Source organism: Scatophagus argus, chromosome 1, assembly GCF_020382885.2.
Source record: "Scatophagus argus isolate fScaArg1 chromosome 1, fScaArg1.pri, whole genome shotgun sequence".
NCBI classification, from domain to species: Eukaryota; Metazoa; Chordata; class Actinopteri; family Scatophagidae; genus Scatophagus; species Scatophagus argus.
The window spans coordinates 28,595,042-28,604,875 of record NC_058493.1 but is presented as its reverse complement, the minus strand read 5'-3'; the positions used below and the strand labels follow the sequence as shown (position 1 = coordinate 28,604,875).

The 9,834-nt window shown below is 43.2% G+C and overlaps 3 protein-coding genes across 4 annotated transcripts; 2 read left to right on the top strand and 1 right to left on the bottom strand.

Moving 5' to 3' along the window:
* Positions 1-206: 206 nt before the first annotated feature.
* LOC124063949 (retinal cone rhodopsin-sensitive cGMP 3',5'-cyclic phosphodiesterase subunit gamma-like) lies at positions 207-3,051 on the top strand. The gene is made up of 4 exons (XM_046398119.1): positions 207-933; positions 2,040-2,154; positions 2,250-2,284; positions 2,381-3,051. Exons 2-4 carry the CDS (start codon positions 2,042-2,044, stop codon positions 2,455-2,457), a joined length of 225 nt encoding a protein of 74 aa, XP_046254075.1. The 5' UTR covers positions 207-933; positions 2,040-2,041; the 3' UTR covers positions 2,458-3,051.
* A 1,707-nt stretch (positions 3,052-4,758) lies between these two features.
* Positions 4,759-6,270, bottom strand: LOC124063938 (retinal cone rhodopsin-sensitive cGMP 3',5'-cyclic phosphodiesterase subunit gamma-like). The gene is made up of 5 exons (XM_046398110.1): positions 5,862-6,270; positions 5,556-5,599; positions 5,351-5,459; positions 5,211-5,248; positions 4,759-5,098 (listed from the first exon to the last, which is right to left on the bottom strand). The coding sequence occupies exons 1-5, from the start codon at positions 5,924-5,926 to the stop codon at positions 5,022-5,024; spliced, it is 333 nt and encodes a 110-aa protein (XP_046254066.1). The 5' UTR covers positions 5,927-6,270; the 3' UTR covers positions 4,759-5,021.
* Positions 6,271-7,263: 993 nt separating this feature from the next.
* On the top strand, positions 7,264-9,451 carry LOC124063959 (retinal cone rhodopsin-sensitive cGMP 3',5'-cyclic phosphodiesterase subunit gamma-like). Of its 2 annotated transcripts, XM_046398129.1 has the most exons (4): positions 7,264-7,544; positions 8,630-8,744; positions 8,828-8,865; positions 8,947-9,451. In XM_046398129.1, the coding sequence occupies exons 2-4, from the start codon at positions 8,638-8,640 to the stop codon at positions 9,021-9,023; spliced, it is 222 nt and encodes a 73-aa protein (XP_046254085.1). In that variant the 5' UTR covers positions 7,264-7,544; positions 8,630-8,637; the 3' UTR covers positions 9,024-9,451. The 2 variants fall into 2 exon arrangements, with proteins under 2 accessions (XP_046254085.1, XP_046254093.1); XM_046398137.1 differs by lacking the exon at positions 7,264-7,544 and having other exon boundaries at positions 8,115-8,744.
* Positions 9,452-9,834: the final 383 nt, after the last annotated feature.

The following is a 9,834-nucleotide window of genomic DNA, read 5'->3' as shown; positions in this document are numbered from 1 at the left end:
CTCCAAATACACTGCTGCCATGGTGACGTGGAGCTGAGTGACCTGGCTCAGTTTGCCAGTCGTCCATGTGGAGCCTGCAGGGTCTGCCTGCCTGTCTGTGTGTCTGCCTGTCTGCCCGCCTGCCTGTCTGTCTGTGTGTCTGCCTGTCTGCCTGCCTGTCTGTGTGTCTGCCTGTCTGCCCGCCTGCCTGTCTGTCTGTGTGTCTGCCTGTCTGCCTGTCTGCCTGCCTGTCTGTCTGTCAGTTCTGACAGCACAGCAGCATTAAGCACATTTTCTAGATGGAACAAATGTGCTGATGATGTTTTTGTTTGCTTTCCCTCTCAGGACGTGTGCCAAGCCGTTCTAATCTGACGGCTCATCTAATAGCTTGTAATCTAATCTAATCTAATGTGATGTTAACCAATCTAATGTGCGCTAATACACTCAGAATATTCAGCAGCTCAGGTGGCTACGATTTTACTTTTGTGCTGAAAAAGCTTAGAAACTCCTGCTGAAATGAAGGTGAAGTTTCCCAGTCTTCACGTCTTCACTTCTCTCTGAGCTGCTGGTTGCTGTGTTGTCTTACCTGTCGGCGACTGCTTATTTATTACACGGTTTCTGCCAGTTTTTACTCGAATATTCTGCAATGAAATGGATGAACATGACTCACACGATGAGGCTCATGGTGACCTGACATGCTTCATGTCAGTTAACACTCAGACAGGTACAAGCTGTTCCCACGGTTACCAGATTATCTCTGAAAATACTCAGCTCCATTAGCGGCTTTGTTCACGACCACAGCGGGTATATAAACCCCGCGGTGAAAGACAACACAGGACAGAGAGACTGCAAAAAGAAAGAGAACCTTCTCTTTGTTTCGCAGTTCTTCCTTTGCTCAGCCCTTCCAGGCAGCTTCTCTTCGCCGATCCAAACTCCCGCCAAGCCTGCACGCAGGTGAGACCGAGCGTAGACCCGACCCGCAGTCGGCACTTAGATTTCTGACTTTAATGCCACATGTTGTGCTTTCTTTTTAAAATCTAGCTGTGAAATTTGTCGAGATTGAAGCGTTCTTAATCAAATATCAGCAGACCAGAACACAAACACATGCAACATTTCTGTGTGCAGACGAGTCAGTTTGTATGAGATTCAGGAAATTTGACTTCCTGCTGCAGAGTCGGCCTAACAGCTGTTCAACATGTGGTGGACTGACTCCACTGGCACATTTTTGTCTTGCGTTAACGCTCATCTTGTGGATTTTTATGTTCATATTTTTCACTTCAGTGCTGATTGTTTTAACTTGTTTTACACCCAGCAGGTTTTGATTTTAGAATAAAGGTTCAGCAAACGTTTTTAAAATGATTTTCTGGCCGTCCTGTGAGAACCACGGATCTCCACAGAGAAAAAAATATTCACCTCTGAGACGTAGTGGTTTACAAGTTTAAAGTTGCATAAAATAAAATTACTTGAGTACAAGTACTTCATATTTGTACTTAAGTGCAGCACTTGAGTAGATGCATTTAATTACATTCCACCACAGCGTTTTCACGGTTATTTGCTAAGCTGCCAACAGTTTGACAGGAAAACGATACGACTGTGATGTCTGTGTCACGTATGGAGCTGGAGCAAGAGGACGACTAGCTTAGCTTAGCATGAAGACTGGAAGGTCTCTGAGCACGTCTAAAGCTCACTCATCATCATGTGGTCAGATGTAAAAATGTCCATCTGAGGTCCAAGAGGGTGTCATGAACTGACCACCAGTTCTCCGGTTAGCCAGTGTCCCCAGCTGTTCCCACATTACTGCTCACTTCACTGACATAACCGACAGCTTAAGATTAGACATGACCAACTATAGATACAGATACAGGTATGAGCAGCGATGGGAGCTGATATGCAGTAAGACGGTTTAAGGTTAAGTTGGGGGATTAGGTTGAGGGATTAGTTGAGGATGGACGCTGTAGCTTGAAATAAGTGAACGAGGGTCATCATCAGGACAGCACAGACATATTTTATGTTTCTTTTCTGATTTTTTCTCACTTGACACCTTTTTTATTTTTTTTTAGAAATGAATGCAGCAACAGCAGCAGCACCTGGAGCCTCCAAGGCCGCCCCCCCAAAGTTCAAGCAGAAGGAGACCAGGCAGTTCAAGAGCAAAGCTCCCAAAGCTGGACAGAAGGGGTGAGTGTAGACGAGAAAAGACAGCAGCACTGCAGAGAACAGCTGAAAGGTGAAGGAGATGACTCGTCTCATCACGTTCTCTGTCCTTTCCTTAGATTTGATGACGTTCCCGGAATGGACGGCCTTGGAGGTAACTATCAGTCAGAGCAATAACTGAGGAGCATCAGATCGCTCTAAAGCTGTTGATGAAGGTGACGTCCATTAATGTGCGGTTCCTCTCCTGCAGATGCGGCGGTCATCTGCCCCTGGGAGGCGTTTGGTGACATGGAGCTGAGTGACCTGGCCCAGTTCGGCATCGTCTAGACCTTGTGCTGAATGGAAGCAGTTTATTCCTGGTGGCTGCAATCCAGCAGCTTTTTCTTTTTTGCACTCCTCATGAGTTCTCCTCCTCCTTGGGCCTGAATGGTACCACCTAAGGACAATGGATGAAGGGAGGGGGATTTATTTCTGTTCCCTCAGTGAGTGGAGGAAGAAGCTCTTGGACAGCAGCCCCCAAGAATGACTCCTCTGTAATGGGACGGTACACCTCCACACCTGGAAGTTTTAGCATCAGTCTGAGCTCTGTATTATCTTTGATTACATCTGAATGAGATCGCAGGAAGTCCTTGTTGTGGTCCCGTCGTCCTGTGTAGCCCAGCACATGTGAAAGTGTAACACGCTGTACTGCTGCTTGGGTTTCAGTAAAGGAAGATCCATCAACAACTGGGAACCAACACTTTAAATGAATAGATTACCTACAAAATATCATGTAAATATTTTGTTGTCAATCTATCTATCTATCTATCTATCTATCTATCTATCTATCTATCTATCTATCTATCTATCTATCTATCTATCTAACCACATCAAGTAGGGTTGTGTTCTGTGTGGTTAACTGTTATAATAAAGTGTATTTAAGTGACATTCTTCTGGTCTGTGTGTCAGGTCTCGTTGTGTTCATTTCCTGTACAGTAAAACACAGCAAAAACAAAAGACCTCAGTGTTTTATTCGTGTTGGAAATAAGGACCAGCGAGACTAATCCATGGTTCTTGTATTTCCAATTTAACTTGAAATTGGATGTAAAGAAGAAGAATCACTTTATTGGCAGTATATATATTTTTACATACACACACTGAACTTTTTCTCTGCATTTAACCCATCTTTGGTTCAACACACATGCAACACCCAGCAAATTACATGTGAAACACAGGAGCAGTGGGCTGCCATGTCAGGCACTCGGGAGCAAATTGGGGGTTAAATGCCTTGCTCAAGGGCACATCAGCTGGCTAATGGAGGGGGGAAGCATTTTCTTATTAATCACTCCCATACCACACCCATATTTTTCCTGCCAGTCCGGTGGAGGAATCAAACCAGCGACCCTCCAGTGACAATCCGTTTTGCCAACCTCATGGCCACGGTTGCCCCCACGGTGACGTCACCCATTGTGGACTGTTTTGAAGCCTCAAATTTGGCATTTCATCACCATCTCGGTGGTTTGGACAAAGAAGGGCAGCGTGAGGCAACGTGTCTTCACTGTCAGGAGTCTGGAGTCTAAGGTAAAGACGTCTGTCCGCGAAAAGAATCTAGGCAAGACAATTATTGTACAATTGTATCGAGTGCTTTTTCTTTTGACACATAAGGCAGCCTCTGTGTGCCGTGCTTTCTTTGGAGGTGGGGAAGTTAAAGAGTAACTAAACCCCTGAACCACATTTTTTCAATTTAAATAGATACTTAATCGTGTTACTGATTGATTCAGGTCCAAATGTTAACATTTTTGTAGAAAGTGTTTGAAAAAAGTTTGAATTTCCCATTTTGTGTTATAAATATGCATATCGACTGCCCTCTATTTGACTGGCGACCAGTCCAGGGTGAACCCCGCCTCTCGCCCATAGTCAGCTGGGATAGGCTCCAGCTCCCCCACGACCCTGACAAATAAGCGATATAGAAAATGGATGGATGGACTGCCCTCTACAGGTTGAAACTGGCAATTACAACTGATGTGATGGGTTTTTTTTTATAGGCAGCTTAAGTCACCAACCTTCCTATAAAACCAAGGTCTCGGCACTTTGCTGACCATTGAGAGTCAGGAGCGGATTGAGTGGATCATGAGGGTTTAATATTGTGACTGACTTGTTTCATGGTACTTGCATGATATTTTGGTGTTAATTTTATAGCTCTGTGTTTATAGTATTCAGTAGGTTAGTTAGCGATTTTAGGGAATTGTTAGGTAGCAGGCTAGCGTCTGCTCATAGTGTGCTAGAGAGTTGACTCTGGGGTTTAGTTACTCTTTAAGTGAATAAACCTTTGTCAAACCACTAAATAATAAATATCTGACCATTTCCTCATTTTCTTCTTTCTTCTACCAACAATTTATAATGTCATCGTAATAATTATAAATTAATGCACATATTCACTAGACTTGTGTGTATCTCTGATGGTGTGTAGCACATGTAAATGATATTTTCTTGTGTATGCGTATGTAATGATGCTTCCAAGAGGTCAGACTGAATCCTCATTGTGAAATTACAACTGAGACAAAACGATTGAAAAAGTGTTCAAGGAAAATAAGTTTAATTTTAGAAAAAATTAAAATTTCAGTTACCAACAGACTGCTCAATGTTAGAATGGGGTTTGTTATTCTACAAAACTCCTACAATAATATTGTCAGAAACATTAATTCATAAACATCACCATTTCTCCATTGCAGTTCTTCTTTAAGAAAACAACACACTGTACATCCTGTTATATAACATGCCAGGATTTAAGTGTACTCATACACAAACCGTCATCTTGACACACGGGAACAGGCTAACATGTGCACAGTTAGGTTAGGACGTCACGTACAGAGAACGAATGTACGAGTCTATGTGCAGAGCTCATCGCAGGTCTACACGATGCCGAACTGAGCCAGGTCACTGAGCTCCATGTCACCAAACGCCTCCCAGGGGCAGACCACCGCCGAGTCTGCAAGACAGGAAGTCATTAGCAGATGAAACAAATTATCTTAATGAGGTAAGAAAAAATTCTCTCTGAGTCCAAAAGCTTCAACTACCACCACAGTAGAAGAAAAACTCACCTCCAAGCCCTTCCATGCCTGGTACGTCGTTATCAAACCTGTGAAATACGTGAACATTCAGCGGCTCAATGCTATGGGGTAAAACGAATTCTGGTAGCTCTTAATGTGGACGTTTGTCTGGATGAATGAGTGAGTCTCACCCCTTCTGTCCAGCTTTGGGAGCTTTGCTCTTGAACTGCCTCGTCTCCTTCTGCTTGAACTTGGGAGGAGCTGCTTTGGCGCCTTCGGTCGCTGCTGCTGCGTTCATTTCTGCAGGGGAAGAAAGACAAACGTAAGGTGTGATGCGACATGTTGTTCTCTTTGCACTCATGACTCCGGCTCTACTTCTGACTCTCCGCTGCTCACCCAAAGGTGATGCCCACTGCACGTGTCTACAGGCCATCCACAAGCTGCAAGACAAATGGACTCGTCAGACAGGAGGTGTATCCTGCTACTGAAGCAGGTCAGACAGTGAAGTCCAGCTACATCACTGACTGCAGTTGACGTTCACAGCTGCAGTCAGTGATGTAGCTGCAGTCAGCTACATCACTGACTGCAGCTGTGAACGTCAACTTTGGTGTTAATTGGCTAAAAAATTCAATATTTTCTCAAACTGTGGGACCTGAACGTAGAAAACGCGTCCACACAGACTGAGAACATAAAGGCTCTTACCGTAACCCTGGGTTCACCGACTCGTCTTCAGAAGAGTAAACGTTTTCTGTCTTCGTTCCCACCATTTATATGCCACTAAGTCCCACATGTAATCCAGGCCTTCATGAAACCTGGGCTCAGGGTGGGTGTATTTTGAGACAGCATTATGGGTAAGCCAGCTCAGGTGAGTGCAGACGTGTTTGCTCACAGTTTTTAAATTGTGTAATGATCTCACGTTATGCAAGTTCAGTCAAACGTATGCAGAAAGCAATGCTGTCATCTCTCAGCGGTTGGCAGTGAACTGATTCACCTGTGCAGTGTTACAAACAGGTGTGTTTGCACTAGTTTGAAATGGCATCAAATTTAGACTAAATATTCACAAAAATCACTGAAACTGATGAGATCAATCATTTGTCCTGTTTTCAGTTGAGTAGATTTAATTTACACGTTTTTGAGGGGATCGAGGTTGTATTGTATGGTTATTATGTATGGTTGGGGCAGTCATGGATCAGCGGTTAGGGTGTCGGACCCGTAACCGGTGGATCGCTGGTTCGATTCCCCGTACCGGTGTCCATGGCTGAGGTACCCTTGAGCAAGGTACCTAACCCCCACTGCTCCCCGGGCGCTGCACGCGGTCGCCCACTGCCCCGGGTTTGCTGTGTGTGTGTGCACGTCACTTGGGTGGGTTAAATGCAGAGCATGAATTTTGTTGGAGTGAGTTCCCTCCAATGACAAAATATGTCACTTTCATCTTTCTTTCATCTATTATTTATTGATTTACTGTCTTATGTGTGGTCACAGTGTTGCACACCTTCACTCCTGAACGATTTCCTGTGACAGCCTGCGTTTGAAGGCTCTTCTCACTGTGGTCTTCCACTGGTGTCACATTTAGCCTCCTTGCAGGTTTGTTTCTCATTCGTATAGTGACAAGAATGTGCACATTTTCCTGGCTGTATTTTAATAAGTGAGCGTTTGGGATGAGGGCTGTTATTGTCTGAGTCATTTCTGTGTTTTCTTTTTGTTCACTTGGATCATGAAATGTTGCATCACTGAGCCTCTGATGCTGCTAACGGGATCCTGTAAAGCCCAGCGCACAGCACACGGTTGAGTCCGTGTCCGTCGTTATGCAAAGGTCTCATGATGCTGCAGACTTTGCAGTGTGTGAGAGATTATTACCTGTAAGCCTTTGTTTTCTCACCATGAGGTTCCTGTATCTCCCTGACACAAACAAAATAATAAGCACATTGGATGCAAGCGTATGAGCTGAGTGTCACTTATTTTGTCACGCATCAGTTACAAGCAAACTCTTGAGAAAACAAACCGTTTGCCATCTGTTTTTTGCGTGTGATTTTTGAAATCAGTTCAATTCTTTATGGGAAATGACAATACAAACACAAACACTGCTGGCCTGGACACTCAGATCTCAACATCTCCATGAACTGTCTGATCCTTTAGCTGCTCTGTGATTATTTTTGACCCATCTTATGGTAAGATAAGCCTCCACCCAAAGATCCCCCCCAGCCCTCGTGTTGTTCTGACACACAACAGGAACAGGCGAGAGGAAGCCGAGGATATAAAGGCGGGACGATGACGATGATGATGGTGAGACAGAACGGAGAAACAGCAAACAGAAAGACGACTCCATCGCTGACTCGCTGAAGCTTTTTGGTTTCTTCTCTGCAGCTCAGAGCTCCAGTAAAACAGGTGAGATCGAAGGTTACCTTCATCTTTTTCAAATGCCTCCAAACTAAAACAAGTCTGATTCATGTAGTGGAATAAAAAATAGAGGAGTAGAAGTACACAGTGGAAGAAAATGGAAATATTCAAGTAACAGACAAGTACCTCAAGTACAACACTTTAGCAGAAGTCAATGACAAAGTGTGATAAGGTACGAAAGGCTTTTATTAGTCCCACAGAGGGGAAATTCTCATTTGGATCAGTGGTTTATCTTCTCCACAGCTGAGAGATGGCACCACTGATTCATAATGTGAAATACTGAAGGAACTTTAAATAATAGTTTGTTTGTATTTAATAAGCCATGAGACACTGAGGTATGTGATTTAGATCGCCTTTATATTCAGTTTGCTGATCAAACTTTTTCCCGTTTAAATTTCAATGCACACGAGATCAAAACTTTAGCTTGTAATTAACGTTAGCACAAAATGACTTTTTTTAAAATGTCACAAATAGTAAATCTGATGTCAAAAGCTGCAAATGAGCACAGCAATGACTGATTCATTAATTGGTTAAACAAAATAAAATGTCCCAAACACCATCCTTGTTTAAGAATTTTTTTCCTTTTTGGCCGTTTTGACTAAATGAATGTGTTGTCTGAATGTTGTTTATGTTCTGCTAACTGCAGTGAAGAAAATTTCTCACTACTTTCTATCAATGAATGTGTGGAATGTTATCAGTGAGGAAGGTTGGCCCCGTTGGAAGGTGGAGCCACTCGAGGTGAGCAGGCTCAGCTGCTAAATTTGTGGAATATTATCTTTTAAAAAAATAGATTCTAATCCTCGCTGTAATCCGCCCTCGATCCAGAACATGACATGGACCAATGAGATCTTGTTTGGCAGATTTTGATCCTCAGCCTCACAAACATGACAGCTGACCTCTGGCTTTGGGACAAACAGGATTAACATGGAGAGCATTTATGACAAGAAAGCTGATAAGAAAGTTTGAAAGAGGATAACGTGGGAGTCGCTGGAGGTCCTGGAATTATGTTTTCCAGCTTCTCCTCCAGCATTTATGACCAGTGAGGCAACATTTTCTTTGTTTGTGGTGCAAAGCCTCCGAGATGAACGCAGCAGCAGCGACCGAAGGCGCCAAGGCAGCTCCTCCCAAGTTCAAGCAGAAGGAGACGAGGCAGTTCAAGAGCAAAGCTCCCAAAGCTGGACAGAAGGGGTGAGGCTCATTTTCTACACCACAGCATCACACAAACCAAAACCACGCAGAACGTTTCACTTCCTGTGTTTCGTCCCCGTTAGGTTCGATAACGACGTCCCGGGGATGGAGGGTCTTGGAGGTGAGGCAGGATTTGATGTTTGGTGAGAAACCGTTTCATGTTTCCATGTTTTGTCTGGACTCGTGTTATCCTGTCGTGCAGACTCGGCGGTGGTCTGCCCCTGGGAGGCGTTCGGTGACATGGAGCTCAGCGACCTGGCTCAGTTCGGCATCGTGTAGAGCTGTGGGAGAAGAGCTGCCACCCCGCTGCTGGAGGAAGAGGAGCATGTGGAAGCTGGACGAGTGGAACAGTCGCTGTGGGGTGGATGGATGTCTAACCTTTTAAAGAAATATTCTATTTTTCTAGGCATGGTTTAATTGTAACTGGATTTATTTTGCTATCAGTATAAAAGTTATTTTCCTCAGCTCATTTACTTTCTTGTGTTTCTTTGTAATTTCCCAGTTATGGGACTAATAAAGGATTATTTTATCTTATCTTATCTTAAATTATCATTGAGTCACCGGATATTTATTCTATTAAACTGGTACAATTGATGATACTGATTAGTTTTATCTCAGTTATCTCTTAGATTCCTGTATATTTGTGTATGTTAATCAATAAGTGAAAGTAATAATAAAGATATGCCAAATAAAACAAATACAGAAATGTCAAAGAGGTTTGTACATCATCATTCATGATTCTTACACACAAATAAACAAATTAAAAAGCATCAGGCTGGGCTTTATGTTGTACTGAAGTTTCTGTGTCAACAGGTTCTCTGCAACCAACTCAACTAAAACACCAAACCACGTCAGTCTGCTATAATAATTAACTTTTATTTTTTATTTTTAAAAGTAAAAAATTCTAAAATTATACTTATTTGTGATGAGACTGGGCTGCAAATGTAATCTGCTAAATAATTACAATGGAGTGTCTGAAAAAGGTCTGAAAAAATAACTCCTACACACACACACACACACACACACACACACACACACACACACACTGCATGAATCCCTGCTTTACATGGAAACCACTAAATGGAAATGC